Source organism: Lipophrys pholis (genome assembly GCF_963383615.2).
Source record: "Lipophrys pholis genome assembly, chromosome: 20".
In the NCBI taxonomy this organism is placed as follows: domain Eukaryota; kingdom Metazoa; phylum Chordata; class Actinopteri; order Blenniiformes; family Blenniidae; genus Lipophrys; species Lipophrys pholis.
The window spans coordinates 11,835,453-11,860,935 of record NC_137648.1 but is presented as its reverse complement, the minus strand read 5'-3'; the positions used below and the strand labels follow the sequence as shown (position 1 = coordinate 11,860,935).

The 25,483-nt window shown below is 42.3% G+C and overlaps 1 protein-coding gene across 1 annotated transcript in view; it reads left to right on the top strand.

Moving 5' to 3' along the window:
• Positions 1-23,338, top strand: part of LOC308125491 (disks large-associated protein 1-like) — a 60,844-nt gene extending 37,506 nt beyond the window's left edge. The window contains exons 3-6 of the mRNA XM_080489305.1: positions 10,801-11,923; positions 14,175-14,389; positions 19,890-20,067; positions 22,395-23,338. Of these exons, the coding sequence (XP_080345431.1) occupies positions 10,868-11,923; positions 14,175-14,389; positions 19,890-20,067; positions 22,395-22,718 (1,773 nt within the window). The 5' untranslated portion in view covers positions 10,801-10,867 and the 3' untranslated portion in view covers positions 22,719-23,338. The remainder of the gene's footprint in view (positions 1-10,800; positions 11,924-14,174; positions 14,390-19,889; positions 20,068-22,394) is intronic.
• Positions 23,339-25,483: the final 2,145 nt, after the last annotated feature.

Genomic DNA, 25,483 nt, shown 5'->3' with positions numbered 1-25,483 from the left:
TGTTCAAATTAATAGCGTTCAGCCGTATACAAAACCTCTAGAAGTGCCTTCTCTCCTGGGTGAATACACTCAAAATTTGCAAGTCACGGGGTAGTTTTTGAAACATTTTCAAACTGTGGCTTGAATTGACTTTTACTTGACCCGTGAAGTCTCCATGGGAAAAAAACCCTTCACTCTCCACGATGCTTGTGCCACTACTCCTAGGTGGATTTCACTGCAATACTACTGACCCTGAAAAATGGCTGATTTGTGTTGCTGCACACTCCTGTTTGCAGGTTGTGGAGGAAGGCTTGTAATATACTGAAATAATGATTTAATTAGCCTTGGATGCAAAAACAAACGTGAGCGTTATATTTTTGCTTTTAGGTTATTGGTTCACGTAATTCTGCCCAGCCAGGAAGACTGAATCATGAACAAAGGAGAATTAATTAGAGGCAGGAATGAACATGCATCTGGCAAATGACTCTGTGCTTCATTTGGTGTTGTGCGCTTTAGGAACTAGGCTTCCTCTTCTTTTGATCTCTCTTTTAACTCTGTTCCTATGCAAGTCCTTGATTGACTTTTGCAAAACTTGGCTGGACAGGAGACGGTGCGGAGGCTCTTTGGATGACATGAGCCTTGCATGTTGTAGTTAGTCAGGAATCTGCACGCCACGCTGCAAAGATTTGATGAGAGGTCAATTCGCAGCGCCCTTGCTTACTACAGGACTACACTCGCCTGGTCTGACACCGGCTCCCTGCACAAAGCAGCATGTTTGGTTGTGGATCAAATCTCCTCAGCATGCAGGGAGAGCTGCAGCAATGCCTCCGAGCCTCTGTGCGAGTGTGTAGGTGTGCATGTGTGTCTGGCATGTTTATTCATGGGGTTGTGTTTGTGTTTGCTTGCCCTGTGTGTGTGTGCGTCGCTTTAGATATACGTCAACCAGCACTCATGTGAGAGGACAGCGGGTTAGATCCCACCTCCCCTTGTTCAGTTGGATCTTACTCCCAGATCTGTCAAACTGTCTGTTGACATGTCCTCCATGAGGCATGCCACCCACGGTAAAGGAGAGACACGATTCAAGCTTTTTCTCATCCCTTCACCCAAGATTGGCCCTTCACCAGGCAGTGACCTCCACCCTCAAAAGTGAAGCAGATAGCCTCGCATTACTCTTAGAGGTGGGATCAAAGTAATCTCATCAAAAGACTTCAGTTGGTTTCCCGTTATGTAAAGTGTTTCCCCAAAAGAAACAGACCAGTTTTTGCAGTTTTGCTGTTATTTTTCCTCACTCTATGTGTAATTATATAGCTGTCAAAAGATATATTATTATTTTTCAATATTTACTTAGCTCATTTGGTCTGGAAGTTTTCTAAATTGTACAGCACAGGACTATCGGTTAGTATTTAGACTATATTAGCTGAAAGCATATTAGCACATTAGCTGTGCGCACTTAAAGTCAACTCTGTTTCCTGACATGTAATTAACTGGATAGTCGGTTGCTTGAATCACCTGACACTAAACGCCCCTGGCTGCGGTTTGATGCTAATGTTGCCTGACAGTAGCGAGTGCCTATACTGTGCATACTGTACAATCAAAGTGCATGGGAGTGTGTGTGTTGTGTGTGTGTGTGTGTGTGTGTCTTCGTATACTGACGCCACACGAATGCTCTGCTACACATACGGGACAATGCTTGGCATTTTGAGCTGGTAGAGAAAGCAATTAGAAAAGGAAAGCACGGGAGACACAACGAGACTATGGCTGAATATAAACGGTTTGTTTTGTAAAGTTAAATTGTCCATGCTCCGTTTGTTTATGCTGCTCACAAGCAACTGAGTGGAAATGGCACATATAATGAAGCAGCCCTCTCATTACACACTACAAGTGTGTGAACTCTGCAGAAATGCCACGAGGAGGAAACACTCACAAGACTCACACTGACATTAGCAGCATTAGCAACTTTTTCACATGTGGGTCATGGCCGTGGCTGACGGATGAAGCTCCAAAGTGTTATGTGCGGCGCACATACAAAGGGAGGCATGCACACGCATACAGCCTGCCTCTCTAGGGTTTGAGTTACTTATCGCCGTCGCAGCGCTACACCGCTTCCACCCGGTGCAGAATTAGCCGCCCCAGATTTCATAGCTCTTAAGAGAGAATATAAACACAAACATTATTTTTTCTGGGCGAGCTCAGATGGAAATGTGCAGAGGCACATCCTTTTCACTCGGTGCAGTGTCAGTTGGTGTTGGCAGGCTCAGAGTAAAATTTTTAAAGCTTTGATGCCCCATTTTGAGAGCAGTTGTGGTATAATACAGATCACCTTTGAGGATGGAGACACTTCATATGAACAGGTGATTAGATGATTTGCTTAGTGAACTTATAGACAATAACAATAATTTGACATGGTTCACGTGTATATAAAAACAGACTAAATGTGGGGGTTTTTTTGTGAGCTTCTTTGAATTGGGTATATTTCAGGAAGATGATTAAAAAAAAAAAATAAAAAATCCCACCTCTTCATGTTTTAAAATGAAAAATGCAGCCTCGATGAAATAAGGGTGACTTTTTACATTTATCAGTGTTCTTCTCAGCTTCCACATTTTAGGGAATTCTGAATAGTCCATTACTATCTCCCTCACCATTTAGCATTTCTACCCTCTAAAAAATAGATAAGGCATGGTCCTGTTCATTTTTCACAATTTTCCTGCATGCCCTGTGGATACATGAAGATATAAAGCATAAGAAATGACGACTTCTGTTGCTGTCCACACGTACGATCCCAAAGCGGTTGGTACATATGAGTTCTCATTAGCTGGGTGAAAACACATTGTTTTCCACCAGAAAATCCATTTGTTTCCATGGTGATGTTGTCCTCCCTTGTCCAATTTTCTTGGCTGCTTTTTATGGATGGCTTTATTGAACTTTATTAAAAAAAAAAAAAAAAAAAGGGAGAGAAGATTGGGAATAATTTCTCACACTCGGTTTGTGGAAGTAAATTATTTGGAAAAAGACTCAAAAGTGACCTTTTTATTTATTTCGTATTATTATCCTCTAAAATGGCTTCTCACAGTCATAATCAGTCATCCCTTGTTCATGTATCGCTCTTGTTGCTTTTTATTCAGTTTGCTTTTGTCTCTAATTTAAAACAGTAACATTTATGTTGTGTTGATCTCTGCACAAACAACAACACACTAATCACTATTTTTTTTCCAGTTTACAATAATGAATCTAAGCAGAGAATAAATAGCCTGCCTCGTGTTGCAGAAAATACTTTTGTAGTCTTGACGGACGGCTTTGCGTCAGGTTTAGCACAGGTTGATATTTTGCTGTGTTTGGCGTTTTCTGCATAATGGATCTGTTGCACCATGACTGAGCAGATAGCGTGTTGAATATTGAAATTCCTTCCATGTTTAGTGAAGTCTGCCATGTCAAACTCTGTGATTGATAAGATTACAAATAGTGACAGAAAAGGTAAATATCGCTTTAGTGTCAAACTCATTAAAAGGCTAATTGCTCTTGGAGCTGGCTGCTTCCTTTCAGAAAGAATTGTCATATCGATGTACCCTTTTAAAATGAGGAGAACAGATAAGAGTTTCCATCTTTGTCTTTGATTCCCACAGTATAAACATGATGGCTTCAACCTTAAGCGATACAATAGCAATCCTAGTGGAGTCGTGGCCTTTTGTTATGGAGTTAAAGCCACATGTCAGAGCCACTCAGTGAAGTCTTTCTCATTGAAATATCAAAGCGCACGTTCATTTTAGTTGAGAAGAAAGTGACTGCATTTCAGAGCAATCTGACAAAATCATATGTGCAGGGTAACAATCAGAACTGCAGTTAATCACATTGTTATTCAATTACGAATACAAAAGTCAAGCATTTTTATTCTAAATGTGCAGCGACATAAACGAAAGGGTAATATAATCTGTTATACCAACAACAATTACAACAGCTTTTAAACAGCGGAGTTGTACACGGAGACTGTTAAACTCACAAATTCAAATTTTGAGGAATAAAACCAAAGTTGTTTGCCACTGCCAAGATGTTGACGTTTTATTTTATTCGTTGTCGCCTCAGAATTCACAACTATGATTATAAGACTGGATTGCTTTGAATTTAATAACATTTCTTTTCCCCCTGGAAACAGGTCCTCAGTTTCAGTTCTTTTTTTGCCGAGGTTCAACACAATCCTTGATTTTTGGTTGTGATCATCTTTCTGTGGACTGTACTTCTCTGCACATCAAAACCATGTATTATTGATGAGGCGGGTCAGTATTTCAGAAACATGAGGAACATGCCAGATTGCACACTCGACTTAGGTGGGCTGGATGAAGCTGGTGAGTTAACCACAGCTTATAAAGCTGCTCAAAGGCTTTACATACTGCAACTTAGGCCCACCACAACTACTCTTATCAGTTGAGAAGTGTTGTGAAAATATCCACGCCAGACCTGCTCACTGTCCCACTGTTCCCCTGGCCCATGACTTGTCTCTGTATGCTTCTGTAGAGTCAATAAGCATTGGGGTGTTGAAGAAGAAGATGAGCAGAATGATGCAGTGGTTGGAACTCCATCCTCAAAGCAGCTGATATCTTTTCAGTCCAAACACATGCATTTGAGGTTGATGTGTTCCTCAGACATGTGTGCGTGTGCAAGATGGTGTCTATCCCAGGGTTCCCTGAAGCTTTCACAAAATCATACATAAATAAACATTGTATTTTATTTTTATTCTATTTTCACGCCAGGGTTATTTTTTAAAAGGACTCTTATCTCTTGTTTGAAAATGGCTTTGAATAAAGGCACAACTAAAATGGGAAAAATAGCTAAAACCCCCAAAAGATTTTAACAAAATACAAAAACACCTTAAATAAACCCCAAAATGACTAGGAATTTTTTAAAGCAAAACAAGAAAATCTTAGAAATGGTTGAAAAAGTGGGCAATGTTGCTTAAAAAGGAGCCAAAATGAGAAAGACTCATTTTCAGTCAAAATTGGTTTTAAACAGCTAAAATTTTCAAAATGATCTCAAAAATGCTGAGAAGGAAAGATGAAATCAATAAAAAATCATTTAGGAAAACAGCTGAAAATGAAATGCTTATAGTTCTGAATTGTAATTGAAACTTCATGAATACAAAGTGAGATACAGTTTGTGTGCGTGCATCATAGCTGCGTATGAAACCTTAGAAGCTGCATTAGCCTCATTTTGAAGGCTCGACTTGTTTTGCGGCTCCAGTTAAATTTGATTGGGTAGAAAGTCCCAGAAACGGCTCTTTTGGTCATAAGGTTTGCAGACCTCTGGTCTATGTGTGTGTGTGTTTGTCCTGTGATCAGGATTGGCGGTGAGAATGCTAAACCTCTACCTCACTGCTCTGCCAGTTCTTACTACTACTCTACTACTTCATAATGAAAAGCCTCTCCATCATGTGAGTTGTCACTCGAAGGATTAGTGATATTTCAGGAAACAAAACAATTCTCAAACACCATCCTGCAATTTGTTAGATGACAGTAAATATTGAGGGGGGAAAAAAAAAGAAAAAAAGGTTGAGTTAAAAATAAATAAGCATCCCAGAAATGACACACACACACACACACACACACACAAAAAAAATGAATTACATGGAAATGCACTTTCCAAATCTTCACTCGATAACTCCACATCAAAATGACCTTTGAATCACATGCTTGGCTGACTGCTGCTGCATTTTTAGTACAAAAGGCTGTGTTGTCAAAGTTCTGCGAACAAGCTGCGGGAGCATCTGTGACGGCTCTGCCCCGAGACAGACAACGCCACGTTTTCCTCCAGACTTAAAGCCCTTTGTTAATTTGTTTACCTTAATCAAACGGACCTCATCACTGGAGGAATTTGTCTCAGGGATGTGTTTGGCAGGCCCTCAGCTATAACTCAACGTGGCCGCTCCATTTGTCTGTGAGAAAGCCTGACAGTCAGCCTAATTAGTTTGGTTTGTGACAAAGGAGCCGTCTTGTGGAAACCAGGAACATCAATCCATCCACGGAGGCATGCCGTTTCATAATGCAGCGAAATACAGTGAGCAGAAACATGCTCACAAGGTGTCAAGTGAAACTGCTTCAGTGTCGAGGTAAAACATACATTTGGTCATAAAAAAATAAACGCTTTCTCTTGGTTTATTTAGCATGTTTCGATAGGATGTGAGACTCTTATTCGTGCACACACCTGACAGTGGAAGCTCTCATGTATTGATCTAGTGATGCGATATGGTGTAATTTTAAACATCTTTGTATAAACCTGTCAGTGTGGGAAAGGGAATATACACTCCCTCCACTCCATGGATTGAAACAGCATGCTCAAAGCATTTTTATTTCTATCAATTTCCCATTTTTATTTGGTTTTTATCATGTCCAATATTGCTTTTGTAGACATTCATATATTTTTATGAAACGCATCAAATAAACCAGGAGCAATCATTTGCCGTTTTTCTTGAAAATGTTTCCTCTCTGCAACTGGTGAGGACAGTAGAGGCAGAGCGTCATCTATCATTTAAGAGTCATTTCCACAGCGAGACATTAAAGTTAGTGGTTCCCAGCCTCTCCTGACATCCCTAAAAGCCACTTCAACATAATCTGGAAACACACTCACACACACACACACACACTCCCAAAAAATTACCATTTTCTTCAACGGCTTTTTGGCCCCTGGCTGTCTTGAAGATGTTTGATGACATCATTTCCGTGGGGGATTTTTATTTTTTTAATGTGCTGTCTACACATTGATAATGAGGATATCCTCTCTGTTATTGCTTGACAACTCGCCGCAGCTCTCCCGTGTTCTCTGTGTTTCACATACATTTATAAGTATGTGAAGACTCACTTAGTTTTGTGGAAGCTGCTGTGAGTTTGTCCCTGAAGACGCTCCACTGCATATTTGAATAGACTAAGTATATTTATTTGTGTCTGCACAGAGGCAGAGAATTTGCTCCTTTGTTTATATTGCTTCGTGTTTTAAAGGGAGCATTTCATTTTCTGTTCGATTAATTCATCCATTCAGTAAAGCGCAATGCCAATTATCTGGTTTATTCCAGTGAGCGCTGCCTAATTGTCTATCTGTGCTTTATTTTAAAGGGTCAGTTCACTCAAATTCCAAAAGTATTTGTCTAAAAAAAAAAAACTGATTTGAGGAATTGCCACCACAGGACATTCATTTCACTCGAACAAAGCTCCTCTCTTAAAATCCATTCAATTGTTTTGATTAAATGGTAAATAGTTCCCATTAAGTAACATTCCGAATGAGCTCTCTGAATGTCATATTTATATGCTTTACATCACATCACATCCACTGCACTTGTGTTAGTATATGTCCCAGAGGCAGATCCAGAAACGCACACATCGTATAATGAGATTGTCAATGAAATTCAGTTGCATTTTTTTAAACACGAAATCATAATTCTGAGTAAAAACTAAACACGCGCGAGTGCCCAGTTATTCTTTGCCTGTATTTGAGAACAGGAGGAAGAACAGGAGAACTGTCACAAAGGTTGAGGCCTGCTGCTGTTCTCCTTCTGTCTCACACATAGAAATATATTGCATTTCTCATGGGCTTCTGTGTAGCGTACCTTCCGCTGTTATATTGAGTCGGTGCGGTCACATCATGCAGTACCTCGAGACTGCAAATATTTGCGCGATCAAAAGCAAAACTTCACTTGACCTGAAGACTGGAGGTAAAACTGCTGTTTTTTCTGTGTCTCACTTCTTGTGTTTGATAGAATCAAAGGATTTCTCTCTCTTTCTCTCTCTCACACACCACATACAATGCAGCCATTTGATTCCCCATGGAGAGGAGATTGGTTATCGGTTACAGTTCAAACCTTTGGATGCAGCATTGGCTCTATGAGAAATGAAGACCTTCTGTAGCCTTGTGGCGTCTGAGGGCCCCGAAGAGTATTTGTAAGCCTTGAGCTTCACCTTGCAACCAGTGTTTGATGTTGATTGAGGACGATAGACTAACACCAATCCATACTGCAGCCTTTTTATTTTGTCAGCAAGAGAAGCTGCAGCCGTCTTCTCACAGTGGGGCATTGATTTCACCACATCCAAGAGAAATGCTAGGCAGTAAGTCAATGTTGCGTTGCGTTTTCATACTACCGTTGTTTATCTGCATAAGTAAGTCCTAAAGCTCAGGGTGGTGGTAAAGAAAATTAGAGTGCGTTTGACTTCTGCGATCCGTTCCAAGTTTGCTCAGTGTGCGATGATAAAGAGGAAATCTATTTCCTATTTATCTCACCTAAGTCCAAACAAACATGAAATTCAAATAGTCTCCATCCTGCTGTGCTGAGGCAGCACAGGTGCTAATGGGCATTAACATTCATGGCCTGTTTTCTCTTATCACCTGCATTTTGTTTGCACACCTTGCTGTTTGGCATAGTTTCACTTTAAATGTAATGAAGTCCCAGTTGAAGAAGCAGGTTGTTTGTTTGTTTTTTCTGTTTAAGTTTTGTTCTTTTAAAGCTTAATTAAAAAAAAAAATTTACACTGTCAATAGTGTTTGCAAAAACAGGATTTTACCAACAAACCCAACTCTGAACCAAACATCTGTAAGAATGCACATTGGGGTGTGAAATAAAATACATGATCTACAGAGCAGTTATAGAACAAGTCAGCAAAAATTCTAAAAGTCAGCCTATGACACAGGTAGGTATAGTCAGTTCATGGGAAAACTGCTACAAATATCATCTGAACTGCAATAAGTGCAGTGCAGAAGTTGATTTTGTAGATGCGGTTTTAGATTTAGTGCAACAAACAGCTAATTACCCAAATGCACGTCAGGACCGCTGAAAGCCCACCGAAGTAATGGTTTAGTTTTGTGATCTTAATATTTTATTGCCACTTCAGAGGGCCCCTGTCCAGTTGCCTTTTCTGGGCTTTGCTTGAGTAGACAGGTAGAGACACAACTGGGCCAGTCTCCTGGAATGGACACGCAACACAAACGGCTGTCTATGAGTTGCTTGTCCTTATGGGCCATACCCGGCTGTCACTCTGCAAACAGCAGATCCCCATCTTCATGCGATGCATTTTACAAACTCACAGCGTCAGAATTCAGCATGGAGATGCAGTCTGTCAGGTACTCTGTGTATTTTTATGTCAGTGTTTGCGTTGCTAGCAGGCAGATAGCCAGCATGACCCAACTTCAGCTTTTCAGCTTTAGTGCAGCGCTGCAGACAGCTGTGCCACAAACACGCTGCTGTGGATCACCGCGAGGGCCTTTTATTTAGGTCACATTCTGTGCTTCAGCGGCCAACAGAAGGAATCTCTGTCAACAGCAATGAATACCTTTACTTGGACACAGCCCACTTTTTAAGTGCTCTGCAAGAAGCGGACACTGCGCGGGTCCTTATGGTATGCAGTGTGCTTTATGCGTGTTCACTCTTGTGAGTGTGTTGCAGATGGAGGAGGGGGGGCAGAGAGACCCTTCACTCTACATTTTCACTCACATAGTAATACCAGTAATATATTAGCTTAATACTCTCTGAGAGTGACTTAATCTGCCTGGTTTAGTGCAGACAAGGTAATTGCTTGAATAATTTCCCCCAGTTTCAATTAATTCAGCCCGTTTACAGTCAAAAATAATAAATAAATCTGACTCGCCCTTTGTCCATGCATACGAACACATCTTGTATGTGGCCATCTAGTTATTTAAACACCTGACTTGATATTTTACTGTGCTGCTGTGTCTTCCTCATTTTCTCTCGTTATGTTAGTTTCCTCGACGCTCCTCCTCACAACCTTTTTGTTTTTTACTTTTTTCCCCCCTTTTTATTCACCACAGTGGCCTTTTCTATTGTATTATAAATCGCAGTAATGAATTGCCTGCTGAGGCTTGGCCACACTGCTGTCGCGGTGCTACACTGGGCTGCGTGGGCTCTTATTATTGTCTCGTTAGCTTCACCTCCAGTCCATTTGAAACGGTGTGGGTTCAGCAACTAGCCAGCCACAGCCCCAGATGGGTAAGGAAGGCAGTTTAAGGGCACTGATGGATGCCATTGTTTTCATGTCACCGTGCAGGGGAAAGGTCGTTTATTGCAAATACTTCAACCAGCCCAGAAGCTGTCAGATGGGTTTTACTGGCCAATTACTTTGCCCCCAGAAGAACTAAAGGTAAAGAGATTGCATGCTAGATCAGGCTGCATTTTGTGCAAGTTATGAATGTGCTCACCTACATTGAAAGCAGGTGCACTTTGAAGCAAAAATAAATGTACTTTTTGAGTACCACCTGATCAGTTTGTCGACAGCACTGCATTGAATTCTGAACAGTTCTGAAGTAGTAGTATAGCTGTCTAATGGATTGAGAGACTGCACAGGATGCACACTGTATGTCCATGTTTTTTTTTTGGTTTTCTTGTTCGTTACACTGAAGGTTCATATTGAACTCCCTTTGAACAAATATAGCTCAATCTTGAGCTTGAAATAGATCTGAACTTCTTCATAGCACTTTGTTACCCTGTCACTTTTTCACTGAAATCAACTAGTGCAAGCGGAGAAATTTAAGAAGCAGCTTGAGGATAGATCTGGGTGTCAGGAACAACAAGCCAAGTGGCAGCTATATTTAGAAAAACTTCCTAGTGAAGTCCTGAAGGACAAAAATAAGACAATAGGTCCAAGTCCTGTCATCATCAGCAAGTTAATCATCTTTGAAAGAGTGCCACAAAGCATCTCCCTCAAATTAAGCCAGATGAAGATGTAAAAATGTGCTTTGAGTGTATGTAAATACCAGATATTTATAATTCTCTTTTGTGTGTCTCTCTCTTCTTGTTTGTTTGTCGCTTCTTCCTCATGGCTGTTTATTTCCTTGTAGAGCTAGTTTTGGGGCCTCTGCAGATTTCCCGTGGCAGCAGTTGGATGTGCACGTTGACTCGGCCACGATGACAATGAAAGGCCTGTCCAGCAGCCGCAGCCACCACCACACAGTGACCTGCGACCCCTCGTACGACTCTATGACTCTGGGACACTCAGATCACCGGTCCTACTTTCTCAACCGAGGGGAAGCTCATTCATCCGACCACCCGTGCTACACACAGCGGAACTCCTTCCAGTCTGAGTGCAATGCTTATCCCGATCTGGCCAGCTGCACCTTCCCTCGCAGACATTACAGCTCCCATCATGAGCTGAAGGAGGAGTGTGGTGCTTTGGTGCCTTACACTGGGCCGACCGGGAGTAGTAAGGGAGGTGGAGGCAACAACAACCGCATCCCTTCGAACTTGCTGGAGCAGTTTGAGAGCCAGGCACCGGTGCGCCGTGAAGGCTACCACACACTGCAGTACAAACGTACCGCAGTAGAGCACCAGCGCAGTGATAGTCCCGGGCGAATCCGTCACCTCGTCCACTCCGTCCAGAAGCTTTTCACCAAGTCCCACTCCCTAGAGGGACCCACGGGTGGAGGAGGTAGTGGGAGGATGAATGGCAGCAAATCCAGTCCAGATGATCCTCCCTCGTCCTCTGGCACCCTAAAGCACAGCAAGCGCAGTAAGAGCAAAGACCGCTCGAAGTCGGAGCCCAAGATGCGCACCGCCATCTCGGGCTACTGGAGCTCCGATGACACGCTGGACAGAGAGGTGTGCCTCTACCATCACCATCACGGCGGTGGCAGTGGAGGGCTCCCCTCTGGAGTCATGACCATGGGGCGCCACCCAGACAAATCTCAGTCGCAGTACTTCATGGAGTCCTACAACACCATCAGCGCCCAGTCCCTCAAGACGTCCCGCAGCAACAATGACGTGAAGTGTTCAACGTGCTCCGGGGGGAGCAGCGGAGCACTGCCTCTGATGAGTGCACTCGATAGCCAGGTTCAGCTGAAGAAGAGCTCGTGGTCTTCTACTCTGACGGTGAGCAGAGCAAGAGAGGTCTACCAGAAGGCCTCGGTCAACCTAGATAAAGCTCTGGTGAAAGCCGAGCAGGGGCGCACTTGCCACTTCCTACAGGTAGGACTGTTAAAACAGCCCCACCTTTCGCATGTCATCCTTCATATATCATCCGATGTCAGCTGCGCCTGAATGGTCCAGTTTTTCTGCATGCGTCAGCGTTTGTTTGGGTGCGTCTGTCTGTGCATGTTAGAGACTGATCGTGGTTGGCGCAGTGGACCGGACCCCAGCCTGTCATTCTCATGTTCACTTCTATCTTTCAATATCATCATAAAACATTTCATAAAATCATCACATGTCATCTGCTCATCTGTGTTTGTGCCCGTGTGCTCAGAATTTGTTTGTACATGAGCTGATGTGTACGCCATCATTTTCGTAGTGTGCAGTATGTCAAAAGCCACAGGATAAAGTACTTCGATTTTACATTCACAGAAAAATGTTAAAGTAAGCTTCCAGTTCTGCAATTTTAGATATTTATTGTTTGCATTATACAAGCACAGAAAAATGACCTGAAACACAAATTTAATCTGTTTCTAGGGCATAAATGTAAAACTGTGGCATGGAGCTACATTTGTACAACTGTCAAGATTGTACTTGTTGTACTTGAAGCGGTCATTGCAGCCTTGGTGTGTGCGAGTGAGTGTCTGTGTCTGGGTACATCTTATTCACTGAGATTATGAAACCATGAGGCGATCAGAGGGAGCCAGAGGTGAGCAGACAAAGAACAGATGAAAAAAAAGAAAATGCTGCGGTCTCACACACACACACACACACACACACACACACTCACACTCACACACACACCACACACACACACACACACACACACACACACACACACACACACACACACACACACACACACACACACACACACACACACACACACACACACACACACACACACACACATCAAACCACTCGATAGCGCTTTGCTTTTATTCTATTTTTGGAAAGATAAAAGTCTTTCAGATTACATGCAATTCTTCACGTTGGCACGGTAAACTGGAAATATAAGCCAGAGGAGAGAAATGCAGAGACAACGCACACAGGCTGGGTGTATGTATGTATGTGTGCACATATGAGCACCTGTGTGTTTGTACTGTAGGGAAAAGAAGACTAGAAGAGAGCAACTAAGGGCAAGAGAAGTGAGCATGAAGTGAGAAAGTAAGAAGCAGAAAGCGAGAGAGGGGAACATAAAAGACAGAGAGAAAGTTGTGTATGGCCGTGCATTTTAACATCCTGGAGAACAGAGCAAGCAGATCAAGGAAGGATGTTGTCACTGCAGTGTGGCAACTATTCTTCCAGTCGAAAAGAGCCCCTGCTTTTTCTCTAGGAAGTGGGAAGGAAGGAAAACGGGCTTTCAAAGTGAATAGCCTGACAAGTTAGTCTGAATATATTTGTCTGAATGTCTAAAAGAAAACAGAAAAAAAAGCTGTTTGTGTAGAATTGTTGAATATAATTAAGTATAATCACATTATTGCTTCACTAATAAGGGCTCACCCTTTCATGCAACATTCAAACTATTCCTTTTTTTTTTCTCAAATTGTCTTTTATGAAGAGGATCAGAACCATCTCAAAAGCCTGACTTTATGCAGGTTTTATAGCTTTTTGCAGCCGCAACAATTTGCTTCTTTTGACATCATAAACCCAGCCTTTTACAATATGTTAACGCTGTCTTTAGCCGCCCATGACATCAAGGTCAGCCTGGTCTCCTAGCTACGCACCAGTCTGTTCAATGATTCTTGTGCACTTTTTTTTTCCCCCCTCCCTCTGTATCTCATTTCTTTCACTTCAGAGCCGGTGCCCTAACAGCCACTCACATTGGCACTGCAGTGGTTCTGTTGAACAAAACCCCCTTTGTTTTGCCCTCTCTCCCCATGTCTGCCGTCTTTGACTCCCTCTCTTTTAGGTTAGGGTGAGGAGATAGCTTTTCCTCCTTTTTTTTTATACCTTCATTAGCGTGGGTGAAAAGTCAGGAGAGCAGACAGAGGCCAGAGTGCTCCCACATTTTGTCAAAACAATTAATGCCCTGTATTTGATATGCAGCATGCATCACAGGACAGGCAAAAGAAGGCCACCGCCATTGACCAGCTTATGGTATGATTAAGTCAGAACCTGTATTGATACCGTTGCTGCTCAGTCTTTAATGCAACATAGAGTGCTGTAGACAGATATTTACCACTGGCCTGTTTGGAAAGTGCTTTATGTGTCCACCTGTCTGAATGTGTGAGCGTGTCTGTGGGAGCTCTCAGGTGTGAAGTGTGTTCATTCCCCTTTTGCCTAATCTCACCCCACTTCATCTCTACAGGTGCCTCAGGATGACTGGAGTGGCTTCTCTCCTCTGGGGAAGGATGATGAGATTCCGTGCCGGCGGATGCGCAGCGGCAGCTACATTAAGGCCATGGCCGAGGAAGACAGCGGCGACTCGGACTGTAGCCCGAAACCCTCGCCCAAGGTCCAAGCACGTCGAGCGAGCTACCTGAAGGCCACGCAGCCGTCTCTCACAGAGATGACCACGCTCAAGTGAGTGTGTGCCCAATTTTTGCGATTCCAACTTTTCAGATTATTGATAATCACGTAAAGAAAAGTCAACACAAATTTCCAAATCACCAAGAAACCATTTTCAAATAACTAAATTATGATATTTTTGGCAATTATACGAAGTAGCGACTTACACATTTGAGAAACAATTTGTTGGTCAGGAGGATGCCTTTTCCCAACATGATTTTTCCCTTTTAACTTTTGAGTCCACATTGGGATAAACAGACTTACAGTATTGATGGGTACGACAATGTAATACATTATGATATCACTTATGATTACATCTCAATTTGGTTGTTATGGCGATTCATTAAAATTATGGAATGAGCTAATAGTAATGACAGACTATCCAAAAAGACTTAACACATATTTCACATCAAAATTAAATGCGTAACTCGTACAAGCAGTGTTCAGCATTCATACCCGATAGACCCCAATAGCTGTTAACAATACTGCTTAAAAAGAAGAAGAACATTGAGCCAAAAATGACTATTTGACTATTAGAGGGAGCATCGGAGGGGAGCGTTTGGAGGGTGCAGTGTGATTCAAGAGCTGTTGGGGAATTTTACAAATTGTTGACTCAATGTCTTTCATCTATTTAATTACTTTGTAGCCTTATCACTTCAGCTTTCCAGTTGCTGTAACTGCGGGGGTTGCCTGCATCTTATGTGTGCGAGCACATGCTTCCTGATGCAACGTTCAAATCTGCTGAAAGCGTGCAATCACACCGCACACACTCAGTGAGACAGAGAGGAGAGATAAAGGGAATGAAAGTCAAACAGAAAAGTCAACAAACAGATTGAGTTGGAAGCAGTCTGTTACTCACACGTTTTCCTGGCATCAGCCTAGTGTGTGTGTGTGTGTGTGGGGGTTCCTGGCTCATGATGGTCACAGCCTAATTACCTGTTCTGTGTTTACAACTCAGAGACACAAACATCTATCTCCATGGCTGGCTTCTAGATTTTCTGCATACACAGACACACAACCACGCATTCATTGAACAGACTAAGCCTTCTTTGGAATTCACGATGTCTGTTCATCTGCTGAAAGGTCTTCAGAAATAAATGTCACATTCTTCAGAAATGTAAGGTGGGCTGAGAGCGCCATCAAATGTTTTCAATTTCTCAACAATTCTTGTTGAAAGTTTGAAGGCTAAAAACAAGGTTTTATCATTTGAAGATCTTCATGAAGCTTCTGCTTGTAAACAAATATTTAGTGGTAACAGAGTCCATGAGGAGAATTTCTAATACAGTCTACACAAGAAGGTCTTGTCCTTCAAAAAGGTCCTTTTTTTATTATTTCTGAAGATATTGAATGAAAACACTGAACATTTTTATGTTTCTACTAAAATAAAATTACAACTTGTGCAAAAACACTTGTAAAATGCTTTCTATTTAATACTAAAATATGCCCATATTGTTGTTTATTTCACTGCCATTGCTATTGCTGTAATACTGTACTGAACGAGCCCTTCTTGAGCTGAAAGCACCATCAAAATGAAGTCCAGTGGGGCAAGAACTGGTTGAAAACGGTCATTCAGATATAGAAATGCTTATTTGGAAAATCTACAACCTTGCATGAGCAGAGTATTTTTATATAAAATCTCTAAATGCAGCTTTTACTTCACAGTGAGTAAATCTCACTGATGAACTGTGCAGTCGTTTTTATTTTCCCAAGCAAAGTGATGAAGGTCATCTGTTAGCCTGTTAACCTTTTTAATACTCGGACAGGTCATGGTTTTTGCTCCACTGGATTTAGATTGTCATAAGAAAACAATAATGGCAAATGTTTGTTTTGACATATCACACACTCATCCGTGTTATTTGAACGTTTGCAATGCTGCACACCTTGTATTGGGTTAGACCCGGTGGAGACTTTTTCTATCTCACTGAAACAGCGAAAGGATTGAGGACGAGAGTTTTGTGTTGCAGCATGGGGCTGTGACTGATTAGCTATGTAATATACAGAGATGAGAAGAACACCAGTGGGGTGCTCAGTCATTGTTACGGGTCACACAAACATATACACACTCTTACGTAAGTGCAAGTGGCGCAGCTTGGGGCCCACTAATGACTTGAATTTGGCTCTGGGAATGCGATCATCATCTGATGGAACCCAGTGGAACAAACCAAGCTGCAGTGCTGCACATTGAAGATAGAGAATAAGGCGGGGGCAGCTGACATCTTGTTCTCACACTGTGCTTTTGGGAGCTGGCACAAGTCTGTTACACTCCGCAATGATTAAATAATCAGCTTTTGGTTTTTTTCCCCATATGTTTCGGAGCCCATTCTGTCCTTGACTTGTTGTGACGCGCTCCTGAGGAGTTGTGGTGTTTGTTCGCTCTCACCCATTGCTAACCTTCCTCTTTATTAAAACACATGGCATTTGGATTATTTCTGGCACACAAACAAGCTCAAGGGAAATATTGCTTCCTTTCTTGTTTCCCTCATTCACTAACCGCGGTTCTGCTTTTTGCCACTAATTCATTTATTCCTGGCTCAGATTTTATCGTATTTGTTCTGTGTGTCACAAGGAGACAAAACGTCTCTCCTTCCCTCCAACCAGAGTCACTGCATAGCGGTTCCATTATTCCAGCAGTGACTTAGATAGTTGGATAGGGAGGAACTACGAGAAGGACAAAAGAGCAGGGGGTACACAAGAATTGGAAAGTTGTAAAAAAAAAGAAAACATGCTGAAGCAAACAAGAAGACTGAAATACAATGATGGACAAGATGAAGCAATGAATGAGACTGATTGTAAACCATAGATCTCTTATTACGTGAGCACTTGCAGGCGGAATTGGCAGTCACCTTTAGGCAGCCTTGATTCCTTCCTGACAAAGAAATATGTGTTCATTAATGTTACTTGTTCCATCGATGGACACCTCTGTTACATTGACCTCCGTATCTTCAGGTGGTACTGATTACAAAAGCTGGGGCTCCCATTCAAGTTGCCACAATAGACGTCATTGGTGCCACAATCAGCCCCACAGGGATATCAAGAAGAGATGTGGATGGAAATAATGATGTAGGTTTGAGTAGACTCTTCCTGGACTTGATTAGTCTGTGCATCAGTCGGAGTCACAGACTTCTGCTGGCTAATATGAATGATTCATACCCATTTTAGAGGTTTGGAGTATTATCACACCCTTTCCTAAAAATGTTTTTATTTTTAGACTTTTTCTTATGAATCAACTGTGAGGAGCGATGTTTATATTCTGACACACTCGCCAGCATCATGTCTTAAGTTTTAAAACTAATTTACTTTTATTAATCTATCCGTCATAACAAACAAACAAAGGGTCAGTGTAGAAAACAATGGGTTGGCAACCTTAAGGCATAATAACCGGCAAGCTTCGTGGTGCTCTAGACTATCACAACATAGAGCAGTTTGTAAACCACCTTGTTACTCTCTTGGCAGTTCAAAAGAACCTCTTCATCTCTGATGACATTAAATGTGAAGTAATACTATCAGAACATCTCAGATTAAATAAGATGAACGGCATAGATGAAACAAACTGAGAGCATGTTATACTGATGGAAGCTTTTATGCCGTAACTTTAAATAGAGTCTTCATTAATATTAAAGAAAATAGAGGGACAGTTTGTCCGAGACATGCCTTAGAATTAATAACTGTCCATTCATTGTACTTATTCCTCTCTGTGGTTTGTCTATCCTTCCACCTGACCTCTCCTTTCCACTTGTCCATCCAAGAATGAGTAATCTTGTTTGCTTTGCTGTGATAACCAAGCTCCGCGCTCAAGAGGAACTGCATAATTAAAGCAGACTTAACAAGCGCAGGCAGGGATGCGGGAGTTGTATGTACAAATGTAGAGTACATGTCTGTTGGGATGTTCTCATACAACTCTGTGAATTATGAAACTGTATCCCGAACGATCTTGTCACATGTTTGGATCATTAAATTTTCAATCCCTGTTTGACACAGTCTCTATTATCAGAAGCGACATTGGCATGTGCAAATGTAGATTTTGTGGTTTGAAAATTAGACAAACATTTGATGAAATAAAAATCAAAGCATACAGTTGACTGCATCTCTGTATGTACTCATGACTGGATACAAAGATGAATTGATGAAATTTGTTTAATTGCATTCTGATGTGGACACATGCATATTCAGATTGCATAGAGGTTCTGTCTAGTCCTGGCCAGTCACAAACTTTCATTCACACCTACAGGCAATTTAGAGTCTCCAGTTAGCCTCCAAGAAACTCGAATGTATTCAGAAAAGCATCCAAGCCCACACTAAGTGAGAAGGCTAACCACTCCAATATTGTGCAGCCTATTGCTGGGCTGTATTACTTCTAGATTTCACTTTTTAAACTCTTTGCCAGAGTCTAAAACTTGCAAAATCAGATTTTGATACTGCGACGGCACACTTCAGTCATTAAAAAGAAGAGCAGAGCTTTACTGTCAGAGGGTTAAATAAGACAGACTCAACCTGTCATTCACTAACAAGGCTGCACTCATCTGCACTTAAGCAGTAACTAATAGCGGGGTAGTTAAGACTACTGCGCATGCAACTTAATCCATGTCACATAACAGAATAATTATATGATGTACATTTTGTGTTTTTTGTTGCATAATGTGACCTTTATAAACAAGCAGTGCTTTTGAAAGGGCATTCCTTGCACAGTAATTATTGTTCTACAGGATTATGTACCTTCAGTATATGTGACGATGAGTAACAGAGTGTGAAATACTTGAATATTGCACCTACGCTGCTCACAGTATAGGTTGTACAACTTGTGTTTTCCAGTGTAGTCGGTTTAGTAGGCCACAATCTTCATGGGCAGAGTGAGTCAGCCTTTTACGTATAATTTCCCGATTATTGAATAGTTTAGCTCGCGTGCCACAGCTACCTATACTAAACACACACACACACACACACACACACACACACACACACACACACACACACACACACACACACACTCAGGTGTGAATCGTGCTGAGCGATCAGAATGGAGTCAGGTGAGTGTTAATGAGACACCTATTCATCCTGTTGGAGAGAGTCTATGTGTGTTTCTGTGCCAGTCTGTAGGTCTTTTATCTGTCCGTGTTGAGTACTAGAAAGTAAATTGGGGGAAGTTCACAGGTGGAGATACACACTCGTGCACACTTCCCTGACTTATGGCTGCCGGCTCTCTCACCATTAAGTGTTTCAGAAAGTGCTTACAAGGTGCTTCAAGGACAGACAACCTAAGCTACTGCGAGTGTTGATTAGATAAGGGTGTCTCCTGAAGCAATTGTGGATTGATCCGTATCTTTGGTTCATACGCACTGCCAAGTACTTTGCAAATACCTTGTCTCACTCACTTTTCTTCACTTCATTGCTCCATCTTACACTAGTTTTTTTTCTGTCTTTATCTTGCTTTGTTTTTTACGGTTTTTCCCAAGCTCCTGGTTTTTTTTCCCCAGCTTTGACATTTTTTTTTTATTTCTTATTCCTTCTTTTACTGTAGGATTTCCACTGAGCACTCGCCAAAGCTGCAGATACGGAGCCACAGCTATCTGCGGGCGGTGAGTGAGGTTTCCATCAATAGAAGTCTGGACAGCTTGGACCCGGCAGGACTGCTGGCCTCGCCTAAATTCCGTTCCCGAAATGAGAGCTACATGAGAGCTATGAGCACCATCAGCCAGGTTAGTGACACCCAGGGGCCTGTACATCTCCGTCTGTTTTTGCACTCCCTGTACCTCCACCATACCGGTGGAGGTACAGGACTGCAGCCGGAGGAAATCCTGTCCACGAGCAACGTCGCGGTGCGTTCATGCAGCTGGGAACATGGAAGGTTACCAGTTGGGTTGATTCCCACATCTGAGTTGGGAGCATTCACATGACAACAAGAAACAGCCGACAGGTCCACCCCCGCATATTCTGCAGAAAATTCACAAACAACATTGTCCTCAGCCATGCTAGCAGACACAGACAAAATGATGCTTGTCAGGTCAGTATTTGTAATGCACTTCACAACATTTAAATGACTTCTGTTTTTAAAACTTGATTTTTCTTTTGACTGTTATGGACAGGATTATGACAGAGAATCAATCCATCTGTCTATCTTTCATCTAACTTTTGTGGGATATTGGTGCCAATCCCAGCAGAGTGTAGGTCACAAGGCAAACACAAATAATTACAGACACACTCAGAAAGTGCATGATAAGAAATACTACCATGGCTTTTTGGTCCCCCCCCCCCCCCATTGTTTTCTTGGGAAGTTCCCAACTTTATTCTTTAACATAATTACTGGGAACTTTTCATTTTCCCACTTTCTCATGATTGCACCATTTAGCCTGAACAAACAATCAGGTCACCATCCGGTGGAGTAGGAGTCGGAAGAAACCCCCCCAACCCCTAATTAGTTGACATGTCTGCGTGCTATTATGTGAAGCTCAGATTGGCTAATTATGCAGAAGTGCCCCTCACCCCCTCTGGCACCTTCCTCCAGTGTAAAATCTTTCTTCTGGCTCTGCATATTTTGTGAACTACAATGATGGACTGAAAGTGTCCTCCTCAGCATTTAATGTACGGTAAAGTAGTTGACAAACTATAATTTAGATGCTGGTCTATGCTCATTAATAACAGCTGGATCTGACATTGTCTCCAGGTTTTTGCTTTGGTGTGATTTCTATGTGAAATATTGTTGTGTGTGTGTGTGTGCGCGCCTATTATTGCCACAGCAATAGCAGATCATTCATGTTATATTTTGAGCACTGCTTCATAGTCTGTATTACTTGGAGTGGCAGAGGAGCTTAGCTTACCTTTCTGCCTGAGGTAACGGGGATTTGTATCCCCCTCTAAAGCCCAGGGGCAACACTTTGCCTCACCATCTGAGTGATAGACCCCTGAGACATCCCTTCAAGCCCCGGCATGGAGCGGGCCCAGAGGACAATGTCACATTCGACCTGGCATCGACAAACAGAATAAACGAGGTGCTGCTCAGGTTCTCCGTCTCACTCACATACAGTATGTGACATGTGTTTGAGTAGCATGCGAACTGACACGAAAAGCAAAGGTTTAACGTCAGAGGACTGAGTTAATGTCCACAAACTGCCCTCTACTGTGTGAGTCACACGTGCCTGAATGTACACGCTCCCAACTGACAAATACCCTAAGTTGTAGTCACGTTTCACTTCTGTTTCCTGTGAAGACGTCTCCGAAACTCTTCAGGGAGCGGGACGCAGCTTTGTATCGTCCACCCTCACGTGACCTCGCCTGATACACACACCCAACTCACAAGTCTGTCTAGGTTTGCTAAGCGTTGTATGTGTTAGACCTTGTTTTCAAACCCAATCTGCGGGAAGTAATGATGTAGGTGTAGTAAGATTTCCTGGAGTCACAGCTCAAATCCCTGTCGTCCTTCCTTCCACACGTCATATTCTCACCTTTAATAACAAAACTTGTACTTCACTCGGTTGTATTGCTCTTTGAAGTCTCACCCTGGAGTAATTCCTCTCCATCTACACCCTTTTGACTGTCTTATTTTGTCTCAAATGTACTTCTTTTTTAGTTATATGTAAATTCTTGTCTTGAAGCCTCACAGAGCAATCTGAGGATAGAAGGATGAAGACCGTTTTTGCTTTAACAGCGGCACTGTACTGCTTTCCTCTCAAAGTACCAAAATTCACTGGTAACAAATAGATAATTGACCGAAAATGTGTAAATTTGACTGGATTTTCTTAATGGATTTCTGTCAAAATATTCAACATTTTAAAAGAATGCTCGCTTCCTTCCCTCCTGCCTTGTGAAGCTTTCAATTAGTGAAGTAGCTTAGGAACATTGAATTCTAAAGCACGAGAAAATATTTTCATGGCTTTTCATTTCTTTATTTCATTTTATTTTGTCTGTGCACATGTCTTTTTTTTTTTTGCCGTTCCTGAGTGTGTGCATCCCCGTGTGTCTTCTTTTTTCCCCCCGGTGTTGCTTGTGCACCCATGCCGCATGTCTCTGCGTTTCCTCGTCTCTGCAGGTGAGCGAGGTGGAGGTGAACGGGCAGATCGAGGCAGTGTGTGAGTCAGTGTTCAGTGAGATGGAGTCGCAGGCTGTGGATGCCCTGGACTTGCCCATGCCCGGCTGCTTCCGCATGCGGAGCCACAGCTACGTGCGTGCCATTGAGAAAGGGTGCTCCCAGGAGGAGGAGGAGGCGGCGGCAGCGGCGGCGGCGGCTGGCCTCATGGTGGGCAACAGGAGGACCAACTCACCCCCACATACGACCACGACTGTCAGAACGATCCAGAGCAGCACAGGTTGGTGGAAACATGCACTAAAAACATGCAAACTCATGTGCTCATGACGGTGCATGAACATGCATAATCCATATCCCATTATAAATTAATATGTGTGCGTTCAAAGTATGATTTATTGATGTTCTGAGACGGGCAGCATGTATATTGTATCAACCTATAAAAATAAGTAAAGTAGCACAGCAGTCACTGCCATAAAACACTGAACAATGATTGGATTTTATTTGATGGACGGCCATCACTTCTAAATCTCCTATGCTGAAAAACAGAACTATTTAATTTCCCTTAATGAATTGAGTTCACTTGATAAGCTCACATTGGGCCGATTTCGCCTCGCACTCAAAGACCAAACCCCTCAGTATCGTTTCTGACCCACTTTTCTCTCCACATACAATAAGGCTAAACTTTTTCCCACATAAGAGCTTATTTAAGTTGTTAGAGCTCAGTGACTGCTGGATCTTATTTTAGCCCTCTTGTGTGCTTCGTGGTCTGGAGGCGCTCGGCTTTCCAGCATCGCTGCATGCAGTATTGATGCTGAGTGGCGCTGGCATCCAGCACTGGGTGCTTCTATGTTTCCTACTGCAAATTCAAGCGTCATTCCCATACACTTTGCATGTTGAGTCACCATGGCCCGCATTTTGGCTTCCGTTTTTGATTAATTGTGCTAATTAAAAAAAAAAAAAAAAAAGCCTTCCCCCAAACCTGGCAGGCAAGGGTTATATTCAGCTAATTAAACACATTAACTGCAAATTGGACAAATGGCAAAAACTAGTTAAAAAAATTCAACGGGCTTACAAGTGACTCTGAGCAAACATTTATTTAATGCTGCTAATCTTTGTAGTCTCTTATTTCCTTTTCCAGAAATTAGACAAAATGTGATGCTGCGTGCCAGCATTTTTATCATTATAAATTGATGAGCGGTGTACATTAACAATACAATTAAAGGCAATAGAGGATTTAGTTGATTGTCCCATTGTGAGCTGGTGGTTATTGATCTAATAAGGAGAAGTGATGAGATGAGGACGGGGATATTCTGCGCTTCCAGAAGAATCTTCCCCAGAGGAAGGGGGACTAAATGAAGACCATCTATCACAGTAGTGTGTTAGGGACTACAATCTGGTTTTTGAACGAGACAGCTGCTACACACAGTAAAGAATAGGGGGAGGTCTCTCTCTCTCGCTCTCTCTCTCGCTCTCTCTCTCTTCCTCTTTCTTTCTTTTTTTTTTCCAGCTGTCTGCCGTCCCACAGATCTTGCCGGAATCTCTTTTGATGTGCAATGCTAAGACAGCATCTTTAAAAATAGATTAGATGATGGTATCCGCATGTGGCACATGATGGACAGATGGTGTGAAGGTTCAAAGAGAAGATGCGAGTGTGCTGTGTGGCCACTGGTGACCCAGCATCATGCTGCTGCTGCTGCTACAAAACGAGGGCAATCCTCTAACTGCCTTGCACAGTTATATGAGATTGTTGATGTTTTGTGGTACTTGACCTTTATTTCCTACCCGCTGTAATGTGTCATGGAATTAGCAGCAACTGCGGCTTGAATAAACCACAAGGCGATGTTGGGTCTAAGTGATATATCACAGGACAATGTGCAGAGCAGTTTACTGTGGTTGGTACTGAACGTAAAGGATTGCTTCAGATTACTGTCATCGGTTTAGTTGTGCAGCATTCATCACCTCCTGAGATCTTCACCACCGACTCGTCAGTCACTGTAATTAATGAGCCTCCGCTCCTATTTCTCCACCTGGGGTAAGGCTGTGATCGCAGAAGAAGGAAAGAAAGAGTGATTGGGAAAAAAAAGAGGAAACTGACTACATTTAGTCTTTCCCAGTCTCAACATGTTTAAGATCTGAGTGGCTGTGATTCCCTTTTTTTTTCCACAGCTTATGTTTTTTTTTAAAATGTACTGACTGCAGGTAGTTTCAGACACTATTAAGCACCCGCAAATCAACACCTCTTGAAACTAAAAGTGTTTCAAAGTTTTACAGTCTGTACTGTAACAGTTGTTACATTTACATGAGAAGATGCTGAATGCAGCAGGTCGTCGTCGTGAAAACGGGCGTTCCTACAGTGGATGAATGTGGTTCAGTACAGGTTAGAACAAATCCATAGAAGTTATGAATTATACAGTGAAGTTTTGAAAAAAATTCTTTTTTTTTTTTTGCTTCCAATTCAATACATAAAAATGCAGTAAGATGTACACATAATGGAGATAGACTGTAAATTATATGCTGCTGCTGATGTACAGATGCACAGTTCCCATAAGGCTGAAAAAAGCTTTTATGTAAAAGCTTGAAAAACATGCATTATATAACATCATATTCAAAAGACACATAGACATTATCTCTCACTCTCTCTCTGTCTGTCTGAGCCCCCACATATGGAGCACATAACACCGCAATGTCCTACAAAGTAAACACTCACAGCTTTCACAGTTAAGTTTATTTCTGTTGTTCCACGGCGCAGGAGTGCACACACATTCATACTTTTCACAGGAAACCAGTAGGGAGCTTGAAGTGAGAAGTGAAGACGTTGTTGTGGTGAATATTGCATGATGTTTCTGAGGAGCGGTTCCAACGCCAGCTCCAGAAAAACAGTCCGCACTTATGGTTGCTGCTCCCACTTGTCCCCATGGCAAACTGCCAGATATCGCACACACACACACACACACACACACACACACACACACACACACACACACACACACACACACACACACACACACACACACACACACACACACACACACACACACACACACACACAAGACCTATCAGCTTCCCCTCATGCCCCTCTCCCATTTTCCCAC